At 33.2% G+C, this 27,076-nt stretch overlaps 2 protein-coding genes across 8 annotated transcripts; both read left to right on the plus strand.

The window, feature by feature from the left end:
- Positions 1–45: 45 nt before the first annotated feature.
- On the plus strand, positions 46–14,457 carry LOC129804729 (centrosomal protein of 152 kDa). 3 transcript variants are annotated; one of them, XR_008752018.1, is made up of 5 exons: positions 52–1,893; positions 7,580–8,574; positions 8,652–8,744; positions 12,934–13,276; positions 13,405–14,457. XR_008752018.1 is itself a non-coding variant. In XM_055852301.1 (4 exons), exons 1-3 carry the CDS (start codon positions 312–314, stop codon positions 8,715–8,717), a joined length of 2,643 nt encoding a protein of 880 aa, XP_055708276.1. In that variant the 5' UTR covers positions 52–311; the 3' UTR covers positions 8,718–8,744; positions 12,934–14,457. The 3 variants fall into 3 exon arrangements, 2 of the variants coding, with proteins under 2 accessions (XP_055708268.1, XP_055708276.1); XM_055852301.1 differs by having other exon boundaries at positions 12,934–14,457; XM_055852293.1 differs by lacking the exons at positions 12,934–13,276; positions 13,405–14,457 and having other exon boundaries at positions 46–1,893; positions 8,652–8,860.
- On the plus strand, positions 13,749–25,878 carry LOC129805344 (patatin-like phospholipase domain-containing protein 2). 5 transcript variants are annotated; one of them, XM_055853228.1, is made up of 6 exons: positions 13,749–13,908; positions 24,133–24,554; positions 24,648–25,078; positions 25,144–25,212; positions 25,421–25,599; positions 25,674–25,878. In XM_055853228.1, the coding sequence occupies exons 1-5, from the start codon at positions 13,749–13,751 to the stop codon at positions 25,488–25,490; spliced, it is 1,152 nt and encodes a 383-aa protein (XP_055709203.1). In that variant the 3' UTR covers positions 25,491–25,599; positions 25,674–25,878. The 5 variants fall into 5 exon arrangements, with proteins under 5 accessions (XP_055709203.1, XP_055709195.1, XP_055709212.1 ...); XM_055853220.1 differs by lacking the exon at positions 25,144–25,212 and having other exon boundaries at positions 25,398–25,599; XM_055853237.1 differs by lacking the exon at positions 25,144–25,212.
- Positions 25,879–27,076: the final 1,198 nt, after the last annotated feature.

The following is a 27,076-nucleotide window of genomic DNA, read 5'->3' on the forward strand; positions in this document are numbered from 1 at the left end:
TTTGAAATAAAACGGCGAGTCGCAAATGGCGAAAAAGTGTTGCCCGATGCGAACAAAGCGGTCGTGCAAGTTTATTGTTTCTGTTTGTGTTTTGCTCAAAAGAAAATGTTGAAAAACTTTATTAATCGTTGGCAAACGTGAAAGAAGTGCATGTGAATAGAAAAGGGATCACATGAAGTATCCCATGCCATAGAAAAAGTGCCTTTTTCTGCCTTAGACATTAAGTTATGACAAAGAATTGTGATATAACCTAAAAATCTTGGTTGAATTTTGTTTATGTGTTGCTATTTTGTGAGATTTTGGCGCAAGAAATGAACGATCCGGGAGTGAGTGTGTTTCAGGGTAATCCTAGTATCCAAGTGGCCAATAATTCCGTGGATGAAGTGGAAGAAGAGGAAGATCGCAAGCGTCGACATGGTGAGTTGCAGGAAGCTCTTGAAAACTTGGTTGGTGAGGACAGTGCTGAGGAGTCTGAGCTGTATGACCCTCCCTATGGGCGGGAAGCTGTCCGAGGGGATTGGATGATGCAGCACGATGCCCAGGGTAGACATTTTAAATCATCAGATACTGAGGAAGTGGCACAGTTGCGGAGACTCTTGGAAATTGCCTCTCAGGAAAACTTTCAGTTGAAAACTTCCCTGGGCACCGAGCTGAAAGCTCGAGATGAACAGATTGGCAAGCTGGAGAAGCATTTGGCCATTGCCAGTGCTGAAAAGGAACGTGCCAATATGACACGCGCTCAGACAAATGATCTGCTGGTAGAGAGCAAAACAAAGTGCTCAGAATTGAACTCCACAGTTGCCAGGCTCCAATTCAGTGTGCAGGAATTGCAGAAACAGAACTCCGACATGCTAGTGGAGATTGAAAATACCAACAGGCTCCTGAGAGATTCAGAGATGCAGCTAAAGATGGCAGAAAATAATGCAAGGCAGAGGAAGGAGCAACTCCGGGAGACAGAAAGGAAGAATGCAGAGGTGGATTTGCTGCAGGAGCAAGTAAATGGATTGCTAAAGAAGGTAGAGGATCGGGATATGCAGCTGAAAACCCTTGAGAAGAAATACCGGGATTTGGAGAGGAGTCGAGAAGCTCTACTTGTAGACAAAACTGATACAATTAATGACCTTATGCGAAGCCTGGGCGACACCCAGGAGCAGTGCAATGAACTACTGAGTCGTCCAGATCTCAGTCACGAAAATTACCAGCTCCGGCAGAAAGTACTGGCACTGGAGAAGCAAGCTGAGGAGATGCAAAAGCGTATCAATGTGCTGACAAGTCAACTCGAAGCCACAAAGAGGGATCTCAATCTCATGGAGACAATGGATACCAAGTTCCTGGACACCGACGGGAAACTTCCGAGTAGCACACCAATGTCAGGAGAAGCAAAGTACCTGAATGTCCGGGAAGAGCTCTATCGTGCCCTGGCGGGTCTTAAGGAGAAGCGCGAAGAAATACGGAAGCTCCAAGAGGAGATTCGGACGAAAAACAGCGAAATTGAATCCCTCAGACAATCAAACAATGATTCCCTGATAAAAATTGCAGAGACTGAGAAGGAAATCATGAAACTTACCCAGAAAGTTCGTCTCCACGAGAGTGAAGAGACACCCTCAGGAATTACCCAGGATCTCCTTAGAGAATCTCAGATGGAGATCGAGAAGCTGAAGAATGAATATTGCTCACTGTCTTCGGCTAAGAATGAACTCATGAGGGAGATTAATGAATTGAAATCCCAGGATTTTGTTAAGCAACTGGAACGTCTTCAGAGTGAATGTGAATCTCTGACCGAGAACCTCAAAGCCTCAGTGGAAGCTGTCAAGGAGAAGGATAAGATTATAGAGAGGCAGAAATGGGATCATGAGAAGGAGATGGCCAAGTTGAAGGAAAAGTTTGAAAAAGGTAAGTATTTTATAGTTTTAATTATCCACAATATTTTCCCTTCAAGGATATTAGGGGGACATTAATAAGGGATAATACGTCCATTTGTAATTTTCCGGACACTGAATTCCAGTAAATTCTTACTGAATTACTCTGATCAGTATTTTTTTAATGAGATTACTAAGTTCTGAAATTATCCAGTAAATTAGGTTATTGAACCTAGTGAATTTAATACTGATTTACTAATCCAGTAACTTCGTAAAGAATAGGGGAGACTGGGGCAAAAAGTCACAAAACGGATATTTTATTTTTTTACAAGCTACCCGAGCACCTCCAAAATTTCTAATTTGCCCAGTTTTATAGGAAATTTACCGCTCTGTAAAAGTTATTTTCTTCTATTTTGTAATGAAATATATTTATCGAGCCGTTTTCTAAAAGGTAATTTTGTGATCATTCTCAAAAATGCTGGGGCAAATAGTATCAGGCATAAGATACTCTCACATTTTGATTCGCTTTATTACGGGATTCCGTAAATTTAAGTAAAATACCTAGATAACATATTTTCATAGGAAATTTATTCTTCTACACCTTTGTAAAACACAGTTTTCTCTATCTGAGCAAGAAAAGTGCATTTTAAGTTATTTTACAAACAACACACAAAGGACTGCAAATCGTTTGACCAATGCAAACAACAAGCGGCGAGATATGACAATGACGTTTCTTTTCTCCGTGGGACATCAGAAATTGTTTCGGTTTTTGTTACTTTTTACCCCAAGTGGTCGTTTTTAATAAAAGGATTTCTGGAGAAAAGAATCTTTGTAAAATTCTAAAATAGATAGCGAATTCGTATTCAAAGAATATCCAGATAATTTGGGAAATATTCATCAGTGCATCAAATTTAATATAAAGTAGCTAATAATTGATATCTTCTGCACGGAAAATATTTCAAAAAAAGGGCTAAAAATTTCGATATTTTTATTCTCTAAATTCCTTGTTCAAATTCTAACAAACTTATGACATTGAAGAAGACCCATGGGGCCTATCTATGGAAAAAATTTTAAGCCGCTATCTTATTTATCTTGGAAGATATTGAATTTTAAAATTTTCGATTTGTGACTTTTTGCCCCAGTCTCCTCTACTAATTTATAAAGTTCAGAATCCATTAAAGAATTTCCGGGCCACAGAACGATAAATGCTGGAAGTCCTTGTAAACAGGTCTTTATCCTTTCGATAAATCACTGTTTTGACAACGAATTAAGGAAGAACTGCTAAAGTGATCTTAATGAAATTCGGTACAGGGTCACTGTATGACTTAAACTTTTTATTTATTCATACCACCCCCTCCCTTCACCCTCCGTTCTGGTAGGCCCCATACAAAATAGCGGCACATTTCCTTATAACTCCTTTCTGAGAAAAGGTAGAAAGCTGAAATTGGGCATGGGAACAAAGCTTAGGGAAGACTTTTCAACCATGCATACTAACCCCCTCCTCTGACCCTGCTTCTGGTAGCCATAATACAAAATGAGAACATTTTACCTTATAACTCCTTTCAGAGAAAATATTACATTATAGAATATTTTATTGAGCTACTTTTTGTACATTTACAAAATATTTACATAGTAAGTGTTGAAAATCATTGATTTGCTTCAACTTTAATACATTGCTAAAAATATTTAATTTATATTAAGAAATAAAAGATTAAGAAAATTAAATTAAGCATAAGGTAATATGGTGTTTACTGATTTAATTTGAGACAGATATGTATTTTATACAAATGATACACCTTTCAGAGAAAAGATAGAAAACTGAAATGCGGCATAGGAACAAGGCTTAAAGATGATTTTTTAACCCTTTAACGACGAGACACTTTTTACGGTCTGAAAATCGACAATAAAAATTAAACTGAGAAATATAATCAATGGAAAGTCTTACACCTAACCTTGGACAGTCCAACAGAATCTGATTCGGTGTATTTTGTGCTTCTACACTGATTGAGAGAAATCCGAAAAAGTCAAAATAACATTCCGGAAAAGTTAATTTTATCCTGTAGTACTGATGTGAAATCAGTGTAAATATGACCCTCTTTAGGTGTATTATGGGTTAAAGTTACCCTTTTTCATGTTAAATTTACCCTCAAAGAGGTGTAAAATTAACATTATAAAATGTTGATATATTTTTACACAAAAGTTAAAAAAAAAGTTAATCGCAGCCTCTTTTTTTCTCAGTGTATGAACGGTATGAACAATAGGGAAAGAAATAGCCCGAAAATTTAAGTAATTTTTCAGACAATACCAATGAATAATATTTTTCGTTCTAATAAAAAATATTATGTAGGGGAAGTGCTCATAATTTTGGACAGTCTGCTTATAAGCATCGAAGTTCCAAGTTTGAAGTGCGATATTTTCTATACTAATTGACATTTCTTGTTACTCTCTTTTCAGAAGGGTTGTTTAGAAACTTAGCAAGCTATTTATCGTCTTATTTTTATTGAAATTAGTTTTAATACGTTTAAAAATGAATTGATAAGTAGAGGTGACCTTGGCTCTTATTTTGGACAACTTGTTTATTAATTTGTCCAACTTGGCTGTAAATTTGGACAGCTAATCCGCCTCAATAGGATGCCCATTGTTCTTCATTTGATGAACCAATCTTACCAAGTCCTCTTCCTGTTCATGTAAGGGAAACGTAGAATGTCACAAGAAGCCCGGAAACTTTCCATATCATTCATTAAAGTGAGTTGACTTCGGTGCTCCAAGTACGTGCGGATTCGCTCATTCCTTGACCTTTCCGGGAGCCTTTCAAGGCATTTCTCGCTACATCTCTTTCGTAGAGATGATGCTCCTTTGTTTCTCCAGGCATTTGTCCAACCTAGTCATCACAAAAGCTAAAACTTCACGAAATTTCGTGAGAAAAACACCTGTCCAAAATAAGAATCATCACCTCACTGGTGAATGTCTTAAAAAATTTCCCATTTTTCACACGAAAAATATAATTCACAAGGCAAATCTCACTTCAGGTCAAATGTACAAATCATCAGTAACGTGAATCAACACAATATTCAATGAATATTCAATAATATCACTCAAAAACAGCGAACAAACTTTGTTAGTACTTCACCAAAACTAAATAAGACTGAAGTAAGCCACGAAGTTCTGTCATATTTCTCGTAAGCAATTGCTCACACTGAATTTTCAACAAAGCAATTTCAACTCAACTCATATTCAAATTTTAACGTATTTAGTGTTAAAATCTTCCAAAAAGAACAAATATTTAGATAGAATTCATTATTCATCAAATATTGGAATAAAAATCCTTCATTTTAATCAATTTATTTTTAGTGTCCAATGTTATCCTCAAAGTGTCCAAAATAAGAAACTGGACAAAATTATGAGCATTTCCCCTATGAGTATTGTAGTTTTTATTGCCAAAAAGATTTTGCTTAAAAAAATTGGAAGTATAAAAAATAAATAAAATTAATTATGATTTTGAGAATTTAAAAATATTTAAAATTTAAAATCAATCGATTGGATTTTCACTGAATTGAAAAAGGTGTGCCAGCGCCATAAGCAATTTTTTTCACTAGTCAATTGCTTTATTTTTAGAATTGTATAAATCTATCTTTCCTCATTATCATGAAATATGCGTATTACAAAGGAAATGATTAAAGGAACCCTTACAATACAATAGACCACGCCCCTTTAAGCGCTTTTAATGTTTGTAATAATTAAAGCAAACATCGTAATATTAACTGAATATTCATATGATACGTCATCTCTTAACAAGAAGTTTATAAAAAAAGTAGGGTATTGCATAAGGACAATGTTCTCGACAAGTGGGCGTGACTACAAAGGCCTGGCGATCAGTGGTAGGAGTAGGACTTGACCAGATAAAACTAGATAAATTGATACAAGGTAAACAATATTTTTTCGGATATAAGGTTCGTTCGACGTTTAAACCAAAGACCTTTGCGCCATAGATACTACTCCTTATAGGGTGGAGTAACCACTTATCGCCACTTTTAGGAAAAACTGAAATTAACTGTATTATAACTTTTGACCCCTTACAGTAGACTCTCTCTCAAATGGGCATTTGGCGCGAAATGTCATCCGGTTTATCGATAGATTTGGGCATCAGAGCCTTTGTAAATTCCACAAAAAGCGCTTAATTATAAAGAATCACGATAAAATAGGAAGAACTACAGCGAATTTGAGCAAATTAGCTTCATAATTAAACGTGAAAATTATCAACAAAATTTTTCGCCCGATTGAAAAAGAGCCGATTGAGTGAGAGTCTACTGTATTATTAGATAACTCAAATTTGACAAAAAAAATTACTTAAATATATTGGCTCTACATTCGTCAAAACAAAAGTCCTACAATACAACGCGGGAGTACTTAAAAAACCGGTTTTTATTAACAATACAAAAATAACCACTTCGTCGCCACTTTTTACCACTTTTCGCCAGTTCTGTAACCACTTCTCGCCATCCACTTGGAAAGGTTCAAATTCGATTATTTTCGGCAATGTTATGAAAAATACACATTCAGCATATCTTTTTCCTCATGATCACCTTATTATTATTCATATTAAATGATTTTTCTTCACTTTTATTTGAGAAATCAAATTATTAGACAAATAGCAGAAAGTAAACAAAGCAGATTTGACAACTGAGAATCTATGAAGTGAAGTTAGCGTCGCCTATTGAAAAGCAATGGCGACAGGTGGTGAATCAATTTTATAATATTACCACTTTCCGCCATAACTCATTTTTACATAAAAATAATATAAAATGAAACATTAACTAACTAAATACAAATTTTATGTATTCGTCGAATGTAATTAATTGTTCAATAGATAAATTATTTATTCAAAATCGTAAATTTTGTTCGATAAAAGTTTCATGACACTTACTATATTTGGTAAGAAATATTGGATTCGATGCACTTGCTTAAAATATTCCTCTAAAAAATGCTCAAACATTTAAATTCAAAACAAAAAAATAGTGTTTTTCGACTCTAGGGGAGTGCGCGCTACCTTCGGACGATTTATGCTTCGCACAAATCAGTTTTTTCAATGTGTTATAAATGAATTTGGCCCATTATAATGTTATATTTTAATAGCTAGTCCAATGCCTCAAATTTTTAGAAAAGTGCTATGGATGAAATCCATAAGGAACATAAAGAAAAAATTGAATTGTGCGAAGCTTGAGTCGTCCGAAGGTAGCGCGCTTTCCCCTATAAATAACAGCAGTAGATACAAATAATTTTACGGCTAATTTATTTCACAAATGTAATGGAAAAATTGCGATTTCAATATAAGTGGCGAAAAATGGGGCACTGGCCAGAAGTGGTGATTCCACCCTATGCCCTTTTGTGCTTATTAATTACCCGCAGGGGGCGTGGTCAATTTAGGCAATTCCCTTCCACTTAAATTTGAGTAGAGAAGGTAGTTTACATGACGTCTAAGTGTGCCTAAAGGAAAAAAACTTTCGATTGATTATCCCTTGAAAAGGAACGTAACTGAATTAAATTTGTAGGCGTGGCTTATTTTCTTATTCATAAGATCGAGTACCACCTCCATGCAAAATATTTACATAAATTTAGGTGGGAAAATTACTTTTTCTTTAGAATTAATTAAGTTTTTTAATAATGTAACCAGTATTTTTTGTGGAATATGAAAAGAATTCTTGGGAATACATTTTTTCCAGAGAAACTTGAGAGTATCACGAGACGTCGATCATTTAGGAATGATTCTGACGATTGTAGCAATTGTCTTAATCAATTGGCTGATGTCACGCGGCAGGAAATTCAAAATATTCAGCTGCAGAAAGACTGTGCAAATTACCTGCGTGAAATCAATCATCTGAAGGCTGAGCTGAAGGAATCTGCAGACATGATAAATGATTTGCATGCGCGATTGGGGCTCAAAGAAGAGCAAAATCGGGTGATTGCTGATTTGAAGGAGCAGGCGGCGAAATTTGGGGAATTTATAAAAAATTGCAGTGCCTCATCGACGCCTCAGAAGGTGGATTCGCGCGACGCCAGTGTATCCACGTCGCCGGATATGGAGGGATTCAGCAATCCGGCGCTGTATGATCAGTATGCGAAGGTGTATGCTGAGGAGATTAAGAAGCTGCAGATGGAGTATGCTGAGAAGGAGAGTCGTGCTGAAGAGGCAATAAAAAAACTCTCAGCCTACCGGGATGAGATGCAGAAGGAATTTGAGGAGAAGATTAATATGTTTAAGGTGGTGATCCTGTCGGAACGGAAGGAGTACGAGAGGTTGATCAGTGAGAAGGAATTTGAGAGATCGAGATCCGTAGAGGAACATAACAAAATTGTAAACAAGTACAAGCAGGATTTCAATGGATTGAGGAAGCAAATTGAGGAACTGCAGGAGATGGTGAGGGAGCTTAGGAAGCAGAATGAAACAGAGAAAAATGCCATGATGGATCTCATGACTGAATGGAATACTGAGAAGGAGAGTGTTAAGCTGCGGGAAATTAAAATGCAGAGGCTCATTGATGACACGGTCAAAAAGTACGAATCAGCTAAAGAGAAAGCAGAGAACTACAAGAAGTACGCTGAGCAACAGGATGCTCATATGCAGAAGGAATACAACAGGATCCGTGATTCCTATGAAAAGTCCAAAATTGTATTGGAAGAAAGAATAGAAAAATTGAGGAGTGATTATGAGAAAATTGTAAGTTTCTTCATCAAGAAAAAAAAGAATGCCAAAATTCCTTTAATATATTTTTAAATGTTTAATTTATTTTTCAGACGCAAGAAAAAATTGATAAAATTCAAAAGGAATATGCGAGAAAATTGGACATGCTAAAAAAATAAGAAGGATACGACTCTTAGTAGAATTTTGTAAGTCTACTTTATTTTTTTAAAATGTTTTAATTGAATTTTTGGACAGTAAAAACTCTGAGTAATTTATTATTTAAAAGAAATTTATATTAAATATAGATGAACTCCCAAGTAAATTAGCCAAGTTTGTTTTTTTAAAGTTATGCAATTGAGCTGAGAACATGCGCTACGGAAAGATCCAGAGCGGTAATCACAAGTGGAGAGAAGGTTATTCTAAATATAAGCGACATTTTCTCACTTTTTTTTCTTCCACTTGAAAGTATAGCAAACACGTCATCTGTGATGCAAATGCAATTTTGCAGAAAAATCAGTTTATAAAAGGAAAGGTCAGCTTTTTCCATACATTGAATCAAAGACGTTCAATGTAGCCTCCCAATTCCGAATAGAAGGAGAATTAGGAGATATCCTAAAGTGACCTATTCACCCCTTTTACTCCCATGAGCGATTTCTTCAAAAACAAGACGTAAAATTCCTGACGTACGTTTGTGGCTGATAAAAGCATTCCAGTAACACTCAAGTAATATTCATATCAACAGATTTTTTTATTGAGAGACTTAAAATTTTACAACAAAATTTAAGATTTAGGTGAATCTTGAGGTACACCCTGCGAAATGCAAATATGATCCCTTTATGAAGAGAACTTCAAAGGCAATATTTTTTTATCATAAGAAATTCTATGCTAAAATTAAGAAACTTTTTTTTCAATTTTTTTATCTTATCCTTTTTACATTGTCGCTTTGAATTATATTTGCTATTAAATTGTAGCTCATTGGCAGTGTAAATTATATCAACAATTGTTTCAATCTAGTTGATGAAAAATTGCTCTGAGGGCATCTGTGCTAAGAAGTCAATCCCATTGAGCTACTGAAGCCTCTATTAAAAAATAAAAGGGTATTTTAAATTAAATAAAAGGGTTGTCAAAGCGTCTTAGAATTTGCGAAGCGCTCGAACTCGTGACTTAGATAGATGCTACACCTTAAAATACTTTCGGATCATTTAACGTTTAACGGTTCTCAATCGATTTGAACCGATTCACAAATCACCCAAAAGATTGCCCAAAATCGTTTTAAAAGTAATAAAATTGATTTTTGGACCGGTTCATAACCGGTTCATTACCGATTCACAACCGATTTGAACCGATAACTAACTCAAAATATTGCCTAAAATACCCTAACATTAATATAATTGAATTTCCGTGAAAAATTAGTTATCGGTTATGAATCGATTCATTACCGGTTCATAACCGATTGAAAACGGCCCTATCTTGTCAGGAATTCCAAGACCTCTCCAACGAGCCCAAATATATACCATTCGGTTGAGAAATACGCTCTCTCGAGCCTTTTAAACATTTGACCATGAAAAACCGTTCGTAAATTTTCTTTTAAGGATGAAATGTCCGCCTCGGTGATCTCTAAAACATATCCAAAAATGAAAAAAATCGCACGACGCGTTTTCAAGCAATCCCGGGTTTTAAGGGTTTCGAAGAGTATTAGTTAATTTTATTAGAGTATTAGTTAATTCTATTAGAGTATTAGTTAATTCTATCTAGGAATCTGTTTACAATCAGGAGCTGGGTGTCTTTTTTAGCACTTCCTGGACATCCCACAAGATACTGGTCAATAATTCACCTTGTTTTAGTTATCAACATCGTACAGGAGTCCTTTGACACGCAAAAATAGTTTACAAAATCGATAATATTGACTTTTGGAAAATTGAAGTTTTTCTCCTTTTCGTTCTTTTGGGGACGAGAGTACCCATGAGTTTTCCAATTTCCCAGAGGCGGAAAAATTTCTTTCTCTGTAAAAGTATCATATTTGACCACTAAGATTTATAATGAATTCGTTCGCTGGATATGTTGTGGTCCGGAAAGAGTTAAATTTGGCTCCCATCTTACTATAATCCTAACTACGTTCTTGGTTTTCTTTTTACAAATTTTCTGTACCGATCAAGGAAGGACTTTTCAATTTAATTCAATTCAATTTAAATTTTTTCATGCTTAAAGATATATAAAATTCCTAATTATAATGATGAAATAAAAGAACACTTTTTAAACTTTTTTTAAAAAGTTCATCCTAAATTGTTATTTTTTTCGTGATCTTTTTTTTATATTACAACTTGTATTCGGTTTAAGCGAAAAGTCTATTTTTTAATGACTGTAACATTTTATGAAATAATGTCAAAAAATATTAAGTAGGGTAAGTGTGCCAAATTTCGGCATAGTTGCATGCAAGCGTTAAAGTCTCAAGTTTGGAATGTTATATTTTAAATACAAATTGATTTTTTTTATTCTTTCTTTTGTAAGAGCGTTGCTTGGAACCTTTTGAAGAGTTTACCGTCTTTATTTGCTCTAAAATCATTCTGAATACATTTTAAAATGAATAAAAATATAGACATAGCTCTGGTGCCCTATTTCGGCCACCTTCATTCCCACTTTCATTCTCATAGTTCCTTGCCTTTCAGGAATTCTTTCAATGCCTTTTTCACGTCATCTCGTTTGTCGAAGCTACATTTTTTGTTATTCTTTTGCATTGTATAATCTCTAGAGTACGTAAAATCCAAAAGTTCGTGGAAATTCGAGGAACAAAAAATGTGGCCGAAATTGCAATCCACTGGAATTAAGAATTGGATCTTACACAGAGAGTCTAATTTCAAAGCTGCCTCAATTCAAAGGTGCCTCACTTCCTCTTATTTGCTTTATAAAACATTTTATTCAAAGATCAATTAGCTTCTAATTTCGGCCACTTTGAGTGTAATTTCGGCCATGGAAATAAATTAATTAAAATTATGTATGTTAATCTTCGAATAGTCAATGAATTCATTTTGCTTTTAAATATTAATTCATTTTAGGATGTATTAAAACAAAGACCAGTAAATTTTAGGTATAATTTTAATTTAAATTGCGTTGTAAAAACTCAGTGTGGAAAGAGTCTTACAAAAATTGTGACAGATCGATTGTGTTTCTAGTAGTCTTACGATTTGTGGTGAAGTGCAAAAGGTTTTCCTTCGGTGTTTTTCATGAAAATTGATTAGTTTTCACTAAAGATTGTTTCTGTTTATGTTAATAGTGAATCAATCTTTAAATTTCGGATGAAATTTCCCAGCTGAATCCTGTATTTCGCGTAAAAAAGTATAAACTTTGTGAGCGTCTCTCCGGTGAGGTAGTGTTGCCTATTCCGGCAACATCTTTTGCTTTCCTAAATTTCTTATTCATTTTATGTTTTTTTTTTCAATTTCTAAGTTCTCCAATGTCTAAAGAAAAAACCCATCGCTTCTATGAAAAAGATGATGTGGAAAAGGCCTTGGAAGAGTTCAGTAAGGGCAAATTGCTACGGGAATCTGCGCATAAATTTGAGATGCTACTCTTCAGGTCTTCAGGACAAATTGGACGGAAGATCTCAAGGCTTGTGGGTCATATAAACGTATTAAACTAAATATTAAACTCATACCGTTTGACGTTTTGAAATTTTCTATCCGTTGCGTCAAAAAATTTGGTCAGAAAAAAGGTGGCCGGTATTACACTCAAAGTGGCCGGAATACTACCCAAAGCAATGTCCATATTTTTAATATTTTTTCAATATTTTAGGAAGTGATTTAAAGAAAACAAAGATGATAAACTAGTTTTCAAGGTTCCACACAACCTTCCCGAAAAGGAAGTAACAAGAAATATCAATATGAATTAAAAATATTGCATTTCAAACTTAGGACTTCGGTGCTTATATGCAACTATACCGAAATTTGGCACACTTACCCTATAAAACAAAATAATAGTAAGACGGCGTATGACACGAGACTTGAAATGCTTTCCTAATTTTCTATTTGCAAGATGCATTGATACCATTTTTTTATGATCAATTAGCAGCGTGGCATTACTCGCGAATTAAATTTACTTCCAGTAATTTCCTCTCATTTTCGAAAACATGTTTACAAAACAAAATTTTATTGTGGGTTGCTCATTAATTAGTCTTATTTCGTTTCAACATATCTAAAGAACTTTTTGTCTATACAATTGATAAAATCTTCAAGAAGTTTTAAAGCAACAAAGGTGTATTTACGGTGAAAGAAACATACTTATATAGTCATTATCATTAGGGAAAAGGGACAAAAGTGTATTTGTGAATGATTTTTAGAAAGTCTTTCAGTTAGTTTAACAATTTTAATTTTTCTCCTCTGTTCTCTGTTTCTCTTTCAGGGATTATTAGTTCTAATTTCTAACACAAATCCAATCGCGAATAGAGTAAATAACACGAGATTTTGTATGAATTAGGTCAATTAATCATTTCTAGGCACAAATATGTATATAAGTGTGATAAGACCGGGGGAATGAAGAAAGAGAAAAATCATCATCAAAAGGGTCAAATTTGAAATGTTTTGTGGATGTGCTGACAAGTGCAGAATTTATAAATTATGTATTTATTACTCTGGCGTGGCAATTAATTATCAACTCTCTGTGAGACAGGATTAAAAGAGGCAAGAGCCAAGAAAATCGTACGATCAACTGCAAATGCTTTGTTGTAATCAACTCTGGAAATACGGTGAATAATTGCTATTTATTTACAAAAGCTCTGAGGCTCTCTCATTCTCTCGCTTGTAGCTCTGCCTTATCAGGGAGCCAAGTGTTTTGTGTGGTGCACACAAATACAGACATTTGCCTGACCGATAGAGTGACGGTCCGTTTGTGCCTGGAGAGACCACCAGTAGCTGACCAGACAACTTCGCTTTTCCACTCCAGGCGCTGGTCAGTTGAACATTTTCCGTTGACGAGGAAAGAAGCATTTGAGACGAGAGATAGTCTGTTCAAAATCAAGTGATTGCGTCTTTTCAATTGAAGGAGAGAGAGAGAGTGAAAAACAGCAATTCATAAGTGACGACTTAAAATCTGGACAAATCGTGCAAAATAAGACTTTTTTCCAGAAAAAAATAAGGAAAAACAAGAAAACTTATCAAGTTGAAAAATTGAAAAACAAGGGAAATATTTACGGACATTTTTTTTGGGGGAATCAGAAGATGAATTTATCGTTTGCTGGCTGTGGCTTTCTGGGAATTTATCATGTTGGTGTGGCCATTTGTTTCAAACAATATGCTCCTCATCTGCTCCTGGACAAAATCAGTGGTGCTTCTGCTGGTTCTCTAGCTGCCGTTGGATTAATATGTGACCTGCCGCTGGGTAAGTTCCATCTTATTTTCATCAAATTCATTGGCAATCTTGAGAAAAATATAATGCAAAAAAAAATCCGTATGTCTGAGGTCAGCGTTTGGAAAAAAGAGTCTGAGAAAGCAATTGACTCAGTATCATTGTTCGATAGCGCAAAATGTTGTGCTTCTATTCTGTCTGCACATTTTATGGCTCTATCGCGATGAAACAGTCCAAATTCCAAAGGTACCACAAATGTAATTTTTTCGAGATTTCAGCTTTATATTTTTTTCTGACACATTCTCGCGATTTTCCCTTTTTTTTCATCAAGTTTAGATTTGAAGAAAAAATTGCGTAAAGAGTTGTGCAGAATTGTCTACTCTGTGTAAACTTTTAGCTGAGATTCTTTACAATCTCAGTTTTAGGTTTAATAATGTTCAGAAAAACTTCCCAGGTTACGTAACTGTAGCATTTTTTCTTGCCTGTCAGTATTTTTGGAAAATTAGAAAAAATAAATCTTGTTAGGTGAAAAGGATATTGTATATTTTGAATGCTTAAAAATAGTGAAATATTATTGGAAAAGGGAAAATTAAGAAATTAAAATTATCTTGATTTCTGATGGTTTCTGCTTTTGTGAGAAATTTTCGTCAGAATGAACCATTTTGATGCAATTTAGCACAATTTACGTGCACTTGTGCAAGCGAGTGACTGCAAAATATTACATTTTGATGAAAATTGAACATTATTATTTGTCCAAGATTATTTGTGATCTTTGAAAAGTTTTTCATATTTCACTGAGTAAAATAATGATTTCGAGATTCTTTTTTTATCAAGCAAAATCAAGGTAATTTTTGTCGTTTTAATTGTTTACACATAATGTAGACAATTACAAAAATGTAAAATTTTATCACTCGTTAATCATAATTCAGACAGTGTGATTTATGTGATAATAGTCTTATCTAAATTCTTCTGGTGGAAGGTTTTAGACTAATTTATGGAAGGCATTATTAATTGTATTTATTAGGAAAACCCAATCATTTAAATTTTTAAATATTTCTTATTAAAGCGCTCTGATTCCAATTTTACATTATCAGCTCTTTAATCTAAGATCATATTTTTCGGTCCATAAATGTTGTTTTTTCTTACTGCAGAGAATTTCGCTACTCAGCTTAGATGAGAGTAAAATGCCTCGGATTGAGGAAAAATTGTGTGTTGTACGAGATAATTTGGATTTTCCGTGGTTAAATTTCCAGGTTATAATCAGACAATAATTGTATTGAACAAAGAATAACCCATTTTGGCTAGTTAAGCTTATGAACTCCTTTTTAAATCTACCGATTCAGAACAGATTTGATTTAACCTTTTAAGGACGAGAGGGTAAAAAATTTAGGGTCAGAGAAAAGTATTTTTCAGACTTTTAAAAACAAAGCGTAACCTTAGATGACCCTAGGAAAAATTTTATTTTTGAGTCACTGGTGACGCTCCAATCGTTCTTAAAGAGTTAACATTTTAAGGACGAATGGGTCCCTGGTGATCCAAAAAAAAATCGGACTAGCGGAAAAGTGCCCGTAGATAATCAGAATTATAGTTTTCTTGGTCACTGGTGACCTTCCTAAATGGTTATTTTTAAACATATACCGAGATAAATTTTTGAAATATTTACTGACCAAATATGACTTTTACTGACAAATTTGTTAATTTAGTGATCAACATTTATCCCAGTTCGATGAAAACTCCAACGATCTCCTTAAAAAAAGAAGCAATTTTGACAAAAGTTATTACAAACGATTTCCTTCAAAAAAGCAATTTTTGACAAAAATTAGTACAAACGATCTCCTTAAAAAAAGAAACAATTTTTGACAAAAATTAGTACAAACGATTTCCTTAAAAAAAAGCAATTTTTGACAAAAATTAGTACAAACGATTTCCTTCAAAAAAGCAATTTTTTGACAAAAATTAGTACAAACGATTTCCTTCAATAAAGCAATTTTTGACAAAAATTGGAACAAACGATTTCCTCCGGAAAAGAAATTTTTGACAAACGATATCTTTAAAAAAAAGCAATTTTTGGCAAAAATTAGTACAAACGATCTCCTTAAAAAATGCATTTTTTGACAAACAGTTACTAAAACCTATTTTCTTCAAGATAGCAATTTTTTACAAAAATTAGGATAAACGATTCCTTCAAGAAAGAAATTTTTGTTAAAGAACAATTAAAAAGATTTCCTTTAAAAACATTCTTGACAAAAATTAATACAAACGATTTCCTTCAAAAAAATCAATTTTTGGCATAAATTAGTACAAACGATTTCCTTCTAGAACACAATTTCTGACAAAAACTGCTCCCAATGTGTAGAATTACTGGAAAAGTAACCGAAATTTACTTCAAAATGCTAAATTATGACGTATTCTCCAAATATTGCGAGCATTTTTAACTGAAAACACAAAATTAAACTAGTCGAAAATTAAAGACATAATTAGATGGGCTAAATGGTCAGTATGTTATTCAATTTCAAGAATCAAATTTGAAAAATAAAAAGTATGAATAAAAAAATTGAAATGAAAGAAAATATTTAATCCTTTAGATACAGTAGAGTCTCGCTATAGGCCATCGCTCTATAGTCCACAATTTATCGACCGTTGATTTCAAAACACTGATTTTAAGTTAGGTTATGTTTTTTAGTATGCGACATGCATAATTATTTTAATATTTTTGGCAAACTTTATTAAGTAGTTGTGATAATTGTGATCCACAATGAAGAGAGCAAGGACAAGTACCACAATCGCAAAGAAAGTGGAAGCCGTCGAGCAATTTCAATACTAAAAATCGTTGATAATTTTAAAAAATTACATGGACTATAGTGCGACCCAAGTGTCAAATTTGAAACCAAATATGGACTATAGCGAGACTCTACTGTAGTTATTTTTCAAGTTTTGTAAATGGTTAGATTTTTGCTGATTAAAAATTAAAACTTAGTATTTTCGTTTTTTATAGGACTATAAATTATCCAAAAATTACTCCACATTGTTTACGTGTAAACAATGCAGAAATCTGATGTAAAAGCACAACAAAAGCTAATCGATAAATTTTTTGCAACGTTTGTGTGAGGACAATTATGAAAAGAGATAAATTCTATGTCAAATTTATGATTGAAAAAAAAAGGCTAATCTTATCGTTATTGACCTTCATCGATCATTTTGAGTTTTTCGCACCTCATGTACACGCGAAGCCCCAAGAAAATCAATGAGGAAAGCTTCCAAAGGTTCTTTGCTTTTTTGCTCGGTATCGAAGAAAAGCCCCCCAAAGGTGGAATTTTTCGCACTAATCTTCCACATCGATAAGTCCACTCTTGAAGTCAATAAATTTATAATTCTATAAATGTCAGAGAGGGAATGCAGGAAGTGGATGGTTATTTTGTAAAGTGGTAGAAGAGAAGCTGATAAGAAAGTAAATTACAACTTTTTTTTTTAAATATATTCTCTCGGGGTTGATATTGCCATTTGTTTGTCCCGCAGTGTTATTAGCAAAATAATCAAGGAAAATACGCAAGAATTGCTCTCTTGAGGGACATTACGCAAAAAATATCATTCGATTCATTGACGTAAGAGTAGTATGAGAAATGTGTATATTGCTTCATAAAATATAGGTTTAGAAATTCTCTAATCTCTCTGTTTTTAACTTGCTGATTTTTTTTTGGTGTTATTCAAAATGAGAATTACGTACAATATATTTAGATTGGGGATAGGCCCTTTTTTGTGCTTATTGTGTGGGGAGGAGAAAAAATGCGGGAGTTCTCTCGCATCTGGACGCAAATTGGCGGGAGATGGGGTTATCGCCTGTGCCCCCATGAAAAAAAATCTCAGCACATCCAACTCTACTGGAAGCTCTCTGTGGTGGCCCCATAAAGTGTGTCAGTTGAATGAAAAATTTGTGTACACAAACTTGAGCGCACGAGAAAAGGATTGACCCACAAATGATAAGACATGGACATCAGGCCGGGGATTTTAGCGTGAACATCTGACTTTATTGTAAAGCAAGAAAAAAACTACGCAAAATTTCCCATACGAAAGTTTGTGGCATAAAGAGAAGAGGAAGAAAAGCACTCAGGCAAAGCTCTTCTTAATTAAGTTATCAGCTGTCGATGGGAAAAGCATGTCTTATCACGTTTTTTTTCTTCTTCTACGCTATTAGGCATTCTCTTATGCTCTCAATGGACTTTTCACCACGCGACTTCTTGAGGTATTAACACATTCTTACCCAAAGATAGGCACCTTGGGAAAACACAAATACACACCCCTTTCCTTATCACATGTTTTTTTTTTCACTCCATTATTTCACGTACAGTGAGTGGGTGAAGAAATTGTGTTAAAAATGTTTTTGTTCGCTTCTCTTTTACGTTATAGTGATTAAAGTTGATTATGAAATCACCAAGGTCACAGCTTTTATGACCAAATTGTAATCACAGATCATGCCTTCTTCCCAGGAGGGCATTATTCGATGGGAGAAACAGAGAAAAGAGCCAAGAAAAAATGAGCCATATACTGTGCTATTTCCATGAGAGTTATTTGTCCATCCAATATTTAACTCCCTTATCAGTACGCATTATCACCCACCAAGGGAAAAGTGGGGAGGGGAACAGAATGAAGGATGATGTTGAGGAAAAATAACGTGACGCATCTCAAAATGTGTCGTCAATGACATTATAGTGTTACACAAGGCATTAAAACGATTAAAACTATTAAAATTTCTCAAGTTTTACAAACACACTTCCGATTTAAATTTTTTTGCATATAACATCTCATAGGCAAGAGTCCCTCAACACCTTCTTATCTCTAGTCTTCTAGAAGTCACCAATGTTCTTCCTCTTTTCCTTGGGGAGGTGTGTATTTTGGTGGTCATTTTTGAGTTGATGTGAGGAAATTTCCACAATTTCCGGAAGGCATGGTTAATTAAAAATTATCTTATCTCGTTTTTTTAGGGGATATCACTTTAAATAAATATTAGCAAATTTTCCTAAAGAATTACCAGTAAATATTTACTATTATGGCATTTATACTTCTCGTGTTGTATTACTCAAGTTATTGAAGCTTTTTAAAATTAAACTGGAATTATTGCAGAAAATTATGATATTGTACTTGTTATTAATAGTTGAGACTTAATTAAGTAAATTTTTATAGTTTTATTGAGCAAATTGAAAGGAAAAATTAAATTTTAATTATAATAAATCACGTGGATTAAAGTTCTTTTATCGTTTTAAGTTTTCCTGTATAATTGTGAATTTTAAAATTTGTACCAGATTACAATGTTTTTGCGAAATTGTTGCCTATGATTCTAAAGGATAAAAGTCTGGTCTGAAGACAACTTATAAAGAGGGCGTAGTCACAACCGGAGTTTGATTTTCAAAAAGTGTCTCGACTAAAATGTAGATAGCTTTCTATTTGCATAATATCGTTAATGTTCGAAAAGTTCAAACCATTTTGATAAGTATGCTATATGAAGCAGTCCGAGCACGCACAGCCGAAATTTTCTGAGGGAAAAGACATTTGAAGATCGGTTTTGAAAGCTCAAGTGAGTTCTTTCACTGCATTATACTGTGATATTTCATAATTTTTTTATAATCTCACGCGTATTTTTAATATGAAAATTGGAAATTGTTTGAACTTAACTTTTCGAACAACGATACTTTGTGCAAATAGAAAGCTATTCAGCTTTTAGTCGAGACACTTTTTGAAAATCAAAGTCCAGTTATGAGCACGCCGGTCTCTCTTTAAGTTGTCCTCAGACTAGACTAGACTCTTAGCATTTAATATAGAATCCTAAACAATAATTTCACAAAAACATTGCTTATTGAGAAAATTCAGCAATTACTTACGAAAATTATGAAAATAATTCAAAAAATGAAACAGTTTTATTTCTAAAATTAAATTTCTGAAACGGAAAAGTAAAATATTAGAAATTTAGGGTTTTTCTAAGCAAGAAATAGGTAAAAATTGTTTTTTTTTAACAAGTGTTCATAAAGAATTTTAGTGAAATATTTTTAAATCTTTTTTGTTATTAATTTATTATTATTTTTAAAAGTTGTAAATAATTTTAATTTAAATACTTTCAAGCTCCAACCAATCAGAGAGCACAATGCTATAAATATACAACATTTTATGGGATTCAATATTAAATTACATGAGGATAATAGTTCAAGTAAGAATCTCTCTGTTGGATAATCCTCTATCAGGACCCTATTAATACGTTTCCTCTTAAGATACCAATTGATCTATTTGTGAAACAACATAAGTGGGTCAGTATAGTTAACGTCTTCCGTGCAGCTGGAGAATTCTTATCCAGAAAATAAATAGTTTTATGCCTTGAACTCCAATAAAATTAGCAAAACAGAACTGGTTTTCTAATTAAAATGAGTTCGAATAATAAAAAAAAATAATATATAAATAAAACAGAGCCTCACTGATAAGAAATTCAGGACAAATTGATACAAATAAACAAGTAGAAAATTGCATTAGAATATAGTCTTCAGGTAGTTTTTTTTGGCTTAAAACTTGTATTTGCCTTAAAATAATTTAGGGTCGATTGGAAGAAAATGGCAAATAGTTTAGTTAATTATAAGCTGAGAATAATGATGTTATTTTTCAGTCAGGTTTTACGATGAGGTCATAATAAACGGTTTCAAAGGAAATGACGAGCCTTCTTTTTGCCTCTAAAGCTCTATTTAAAAGGCTATGGGTTAGAAATGACCTGAATGTTTGGCCATTTACTGCATTTATATGAGTTCTGATGTAAGTTTATGACCTCTTTGCCGCATTAAAATGACCCAAAACGATTTTTCTCAAAGTATGCAATCCCATCTTTTTGACACACCCAAAAGGCTTGTCTTTTGTGTTTATGAATCAGGCCAGAAACTATTCGTCTCTCCAAATCCTGTAGGAAAACGTGACAGAAAATGCGTCGGTTATAGAAGACATTTTTATTTACTCACAAGTTATGATAATGATAAGGAAACAGTAGAGTGATTGTGTTAGTTATTCAGGCAAATAGACAATACTGTCTTTTATTTTCTTTCTAAACTTGTTATTGTGTGCCTTTTTCTCTTCCAATTTATTTGCCCAATTAGATGCTGATAGTGATTTGGAGATGGGACGATGGGAGACATTTTTAGGGGAGGGTGTTTGTTCATTGATTTATTTCCCACAAAAATAGGTCTATTTGCCTCTTTTAGAAGAATGAATCGTTCTGATAATGGTCAAATATTTGGTCAATTGACAATGACGAAAATTGTGAAATTGGTGAGAAATTTCTAGAATAGAGACACACAAAAAAAAGATAGATGTGAGAAAGCTTCCCACCTCTCACCCCTCTGATTTCACGATTTTCTTCGAGTTTTCTTAGTTTAAAAGAATTGATATTTTTTACGATGTTTTTTCTCACAGATAAGAATTACGAGCTGCAGATTTTCCGGCAATTGTGATATATTGCGACGCGGTGCTCCATAGTAAATTAGTTCGTCATTTTGTAATACATATTTTTTTATAGAAAAAAATAAATACTTTAAAAATCTATTAATCAATGTTAAAACCTTAATGAAGCTTGTTCGTTTCCTACTTCTCTAAAAAAAATTGCGAAAAATAGTTTATTTTTGTCTTCCTAAATAAGGGAACAGCTTTAAGGCCTAGGGGGAAATAGGCTACCTTTGAAATGGGGCAGCTTTAAAATTGGGCTTTTTCTTATATTTTTAAATGGAAGTTTACCTGATTGTGATATAATTTAGCTTCATAAAACACTTGTGAAGCTAAATTATAATTCATTTTAAAATTACGAGTTAAGGTACCCCAATTCAAAGGTGACTTTTTCACAAGAAAGTCATTTTTGATACTATTTTCCTTAATTAGTGCAGTAAAAATCTATTTCAAACACAGTTTAATACAAAAATAAATAGAGTTCACCACTTTCTGTATTCCCTGAGACTCTTTTCGAACCGTAACATTATCCTGTTAGCCAGTTCCACAATTTTTTGATGAAGATTATTTCAGCTCGGAAATCAATCAAGCTTTCGCCAAAAAAAAATTAAATTTGAACATCCTTAGTTTGCAATCATCCAAAAGAGTCTAATTCTTATCGAGTCACAATATTCAAAAAAAAAGTTTTCCTTAGATTTGGAGTATCAATAACGGGTATACTAATATAATGGGTATACGCAGAGTGCCAAAGGATACAAAAGAGTTCAAAGAAATCAAAATTATTCCATAATTCTAAATGTTATTTTTATTATTATTTTTTTTTAATTTTGACTTTAAACATTAATTTAATACTAATAAATGTCGTATTTGAACAATAAAGGCGATTAAACCAATATTTTTTCTTTAAATATCTAACGAAAGTATGTATTAATTTAATCACTTGAAAATATATTATCTTTTAAATCTTAGTTAAATATTTACAAGACTAAAAAATCAATTGCTGCAAAAAATACTGAGAAAAAGATTGTAAACGATTTAGTACAATCTTGAAAAATATTGTTTTATGCGGAAAAGTAACAAGATGTTTACCTCCCTGCCTTCATAGAGATTTTTATTAAATCTTGCTATATTTTAACTACATATCTTTTTAGACCCAAATTTACCAAGATTGTTACACAAATTCTTGTAAAATTTTTGTCAAAATCTAGTATTTATTAGTTTCTCAACCGATGGAGTAAAAAACAACAAAGATTTCCTTTTATTTTATTTCTTTTTTCAGAATGCATATGGAATTTTTTCTATTAAATTATTTGTAAATTTTGTGTAAAATTGTAATCATGATTTTCATGATGTATAATACCAAAAATTATGCATAAGTATGTTTTCTGTAGTGAATGATCTAAAAAATTGACGTTAGAAAACATTCCCGATCGAAAAATCTGAATTTTTTGTCGAAAAAAAATTTTGACAATATTTTTGCAAGATTTTACAATAAAAAACTTTACAACGAGTATTGGTAGCAAAAATCTTGGTATTATCTTTCCAATATTCTTTTTTTATATTTTTGCGGATATTATTTTTCTTCCATTATTTAAATTGTCTAAAATTAAGTTTAACAAGTCATAGGATTTTAAAAATAAAGAGGAAAACTCTTTCGGTTTGTTCGTTAAAACATTCTCTATAAAATTCTTTTTTTTTATTTTCCAAGATCTAGAATAAAATTTTTAAGTATTTCCTAATTTAAGATTGACAAAAATGACAACGTTTATAACCAATTTATTCAAAAAAAAGAAATAAACCAATTGTATGAAAAACAGTTATTTTTACGGAAATCTACATTGCATTAGCTTTTCCACGGTACAATATTATTCGAAAAACTCCTAGTAATTTTCCTGAATTCTGAAATTTCCTAAACTATTTTAAATACTAAATAACGCAATTAAATAAATAAGTTCTAAACTAACTGAGAAAAAGAATATATTTATGTGTTAAATATTACATCAAAGGTAAAGTTCTGAAAAATTGCTCAAAATTCCATAATCTAATTCTAAATTTGAAACCGGTTTTAAAATGGTTAATCGCGATTTCAAACCCTTCCAAAGCCGGTTAACCGTTTATCCTAAAAACCCGGTTATTTGGAATCACCAGATGTGAGGCACCTTTAAAGTAGGGCACTTTTGAAATCCGGCTTTGTCGCCTCTTTTTAAATGGAATATAACCTTACCATGATATAAATTTGGCTCCATAAACCAATTTTGAAACTAAATTAAATTATGATAAATAAAAGTTCAGTTTATTTTAAAAATAGGAAAAAGCTCTATTCCAAAGGTAAAGGAGGATGGGGCTATGAGCCTTGACAGACATGAGGATTAGCCGAGAGATGGCTTAGCGTAAATATATTAGAAATAATGGTTAAACTACATTTCCATCATTTTCTACTAAGTCGTCTCTCGGCTTAAATCGTAAGTGTGTCTAGGGCATATATTGATCTGGGGCTACATTGAAAATGTTATTTTTTTCTCTTCCAAAGGAATCTGTATTTTATTGTAATGTAATTTAGATAGGCAAAACAATCGTTTATCTAAATTAAATTACAAGTAGGTTTACCTTCCTTTAAAAATATGCGAAAAATAGCGTTTTCGTTGCCCTACCCCCCCCCCCCCTATCCCAATTCACATGTGACCTCTTCCCGCTTCAATTAGATTCTGATGCTTTCTCGGCCTCTTGTTCCAACGCAATATTTGAAAATAATAAATTTTATGCAAAAATTTCTATATTTTTGAAAATTTACAGCCGAGATGACATCGGAGAATCTGAGGATCAGCATGATAGCTAGATCGCACAAACTGGGTCCCTTCAGTCCGCGTTTCAACATCAACAACATCCTCCTTGAGGGTTTACACAAATTCCTGCCCGCCGATGCTCACCTGAGGGTCAATGGGCGTCTCCATATTTCTCTGACGCGTGTCTGTGATGGCAAGAATGTGATTGTGTCCCACTTCAATAGTCGCGAGGAGCTCTTCCAGGCACTCCTCTGTGCCTGTTTCATTCCTGTGTTCTCGGGCTTCCTACCACCTCGTTTCCGTGGTGTACGCTACATGGATGGTGGATTCTCTGACAATTTACCCACCATCAATGAGAACACTGTTACTGTGAGCCCTTTTTGTGGGGAAAGTGATATCTGTCCTAGGGACAAAAGTTCACAGCTTTTTCATGTGAGTAACATTATGCTAGAAAGAAATAACTATCAAGAGACAAACTCATCCTCTAGCTCTCAAATTTTATGGTAATTCCAAATGATTTTGCAGATAAATTTTGCCAATACGAGCATAGAACTCTCGAGGCAGAATATGAATCGCTTTTCTTATGTGTTAATGCCACCAAAACCGGAAATTCTGTCGAATTTGTGTCAGCAGGGCTTTGACGATGCCCTGCGCTTTCTGCAGCGAAACAATCTCATCAATTGCAACCGGTGCATTTCGGTGCAGACACAGGTAATCATCCAGGATACGCAGGAGTACATCATGGAAGATTATGATCCGGAATGCAAGGATTGCACAGAGCACAGGAAGCATGCTTCCAGGGCGAATCTACCGGATACGGTTGTTAATGTGCTTCAGTCGGCGATCGATTCGGCCAACAAAGGAATTGTCTCGTGGTTGTTTAAGCACAAACTCCCCACAGTTCTGCGAAGGATTACATCCTTCCTGCCCTCAGTTCTGCCCACCTCACTGACAAAGTTAGTATTGAATTTGAGAATTTGCTTTTACCATGATCATATCTCACATCCTTCTCTTTCCATAGATTGAGGAGGGAATTACTAATAAACACCCAACTCGAGAAGCTTTTCGTCAAACTTCCTAACAAATGGGGGTCAGTCGAAAATCATCAAGTTGCACTTTACTCAATAGTTGAAAATTTGCTATTTTTTTCATCAGAAATCCTTTTCATTAATTAAAATCATTAAAATAAAAAGAAATCATTTGTCATCCAGCTTGTAAAAAGTGAAACATTGAAAAAAAAGATAAAAAAGAATAGATTGTGATTGAGCAAAGAAGATCTTTTTGTCATTTTCTTGCAGGGAAGTGTACTGGGATGATGAGGATTTTGATGAGAATCCTCCGGAGATTCAGATTGAAAAGGCAATATAGGATCAAAAGGGGACTCCTTCACTTAACCGGCCAAATGACATTAATAAATTAATGCGAAATAAAAGACTTGAAATATTTTTTATACTCAACTCATGTGACATTTTTCAAGGTAATCTTGCATTTATTTCTATTAATGAATAATCCAATCAATATTAATAGATTTTTTCTCCATTTCTTTTTCAGACATACACATTTTCACTATTTTTCTAATGCTTTATACATGACTAAGGTATTTTTTGATGGATAGAAAACCAATGGCAATTTTTTTATTAGGCAACTTTCTTAAAGAATCTTCAGACGATGAGGTTTTACAAATCATTGCAACACAAAAGTTCAATGATCCTGTATTAAAATGTATTAGACTGAAATAAAAATCAAATACAGATAATATTTTTTTTTATTATTTGGACATTTTTATCGCACGAGAAAATTCACACTTCATCAATATTTTCTTTTTTTGCTGGTAAGAAATAATCAACGAAAAATTTTGTGCGTGGGTCAATGTCAATAAACTGGATTCAACTCTTAATTTTTTGCCACATTCTTCCACGAGTAAATTGTGTATTAACCTTTTCGGTTATCATAATCTATAACATTCTACTTTTGCGCATTTGTCTCCCTCGCAAATCAATGTTTTTGCTCAATGAACAGATAATTTTCATGTACGAAAAAATTGCGAAACGAGATGAAATTCCATTGAATCGCACTTAAAAAAAAGCAAAAATACACAAAAAAACAGACCGCATATATATCGCTCCTTGGAAATTACAAGGGGCCAACTCACTTTTTGGCGATTTTGAGGTTTTAATGCACTCAGACAGAGAATTTAATAAAATTTCAGATGATATGGATCATTAAATTTCGTAATTACAAAAGTTTTTCAAAATTTTACTCTTTATGATTGCTTGCGCGGTTTTATTTTAAGTCAAGGGGCACAAAATAAATTTATCGTTCAAATTTTTGTGAAACAAGGGACTAACTCAAGCAAGTTGATCCCGTGTCAGTCTAATTTCATGAAAATTTGCGCATCATTTAGAATGACAAAGAGCTAACTCATAAAAAAAACATATTTTGAAAGGTAAAAATATGTATGTTTCGATGTTTAGAATAATGCTTATACAAATAGAAAAAAATTAAATTATTTTTATTAACATACTTAATTGAGATACTTATTTATACAAAGTTGAATCTTTCATGCTGCCTCCTGAAAAATGGCTCAGATTGAGTTGGCCCCTTGTAATTTCCAAGGAGCGATATAAATTTGAACCAGTATTTTTTTATTACCAGCTGTTCTTAATTGATCTCTGATTTCTCTTACTCTAAACCTAAACATTAAAGATTAATGGAGCTACTATACTCGCGGCTAAAGATAAATTATAAAAATTCATAGATGTTACTACAATTTTATGACATGTGAAAGTTTTCCAAGTATTAAAAAAAAATCATATTTTTGCAATAAGAACAATGGTTAAACTCCAGTAAATCTTTCCATTCAGACTCTCGTAGAGAAAGTTACAAATAAAAGCAAAAAATTGGAAAGGTGTTAACCTCACAATATACAACCTGCGAAAACACGTTTTCCGTCT

This window comes from Phlebotomus papatasi, chromosome 1 (assembly GCF_024763615.1).
Source record: "Phlebotomus papatasi isolate M1 chromosome 1, Ppap_2.1, whole genome shotgun sequence".
In the NCBI taxonomy this organism is placed as follows: Eukaryota; Metazoa; Arthropoda; class Insecta; order Diptera; family Psychodidae; genus Phlebotomus; species Phlebotomus papatasi.

Excerpts from the sequence above, each read along its gene's own strand:
- LOC129804729 (XM_055852293.1), top strand. The coding sequence starts at position 312 with ATGAACGATCCGGGAGTGAGTGTGTTTCAGGGTAATCCTAGTATCCAA. Across the intron at positions 1,894-7,579 it reads GAAGGAAAAGTTTGAAAAAG|AGAAACTTGAGAGTATCACG; the intron begins GTAAGTATTTTA and ends CATTTTTTCCAG. Across the intron at positions 8,575-8,651 it reads GGAGTGATTATGAGAAAATT|ACGCAAGAAAAAATTGATAA; the intron begins GTAAGTTTCTTC and ends TTTATTTTTCAG.
- LOC129805344 (XM_055853211.1), top strand. The coding sequence starts at position 13,749 with ATGAATTTATCGTTTGCTGGCTGTGGCTTTCTGGGAATTTATCATGTT. Across the intron at positions 24,555-24,647 it reads AAAGTTCACAGCTTTTTCAT|ATAAATTTTGCCAATACGAG; the intron begins GTGAGTAACATT and ends ATGATTTTGCAG. Across the intron at positions 25,079-25,143 it reads CTGCCCACCTCACTGACAAA|ATTGAGGAGGGAATTACTAA; the intron begins GTTAGTATTGAA and ends CTCTTTCCATAG.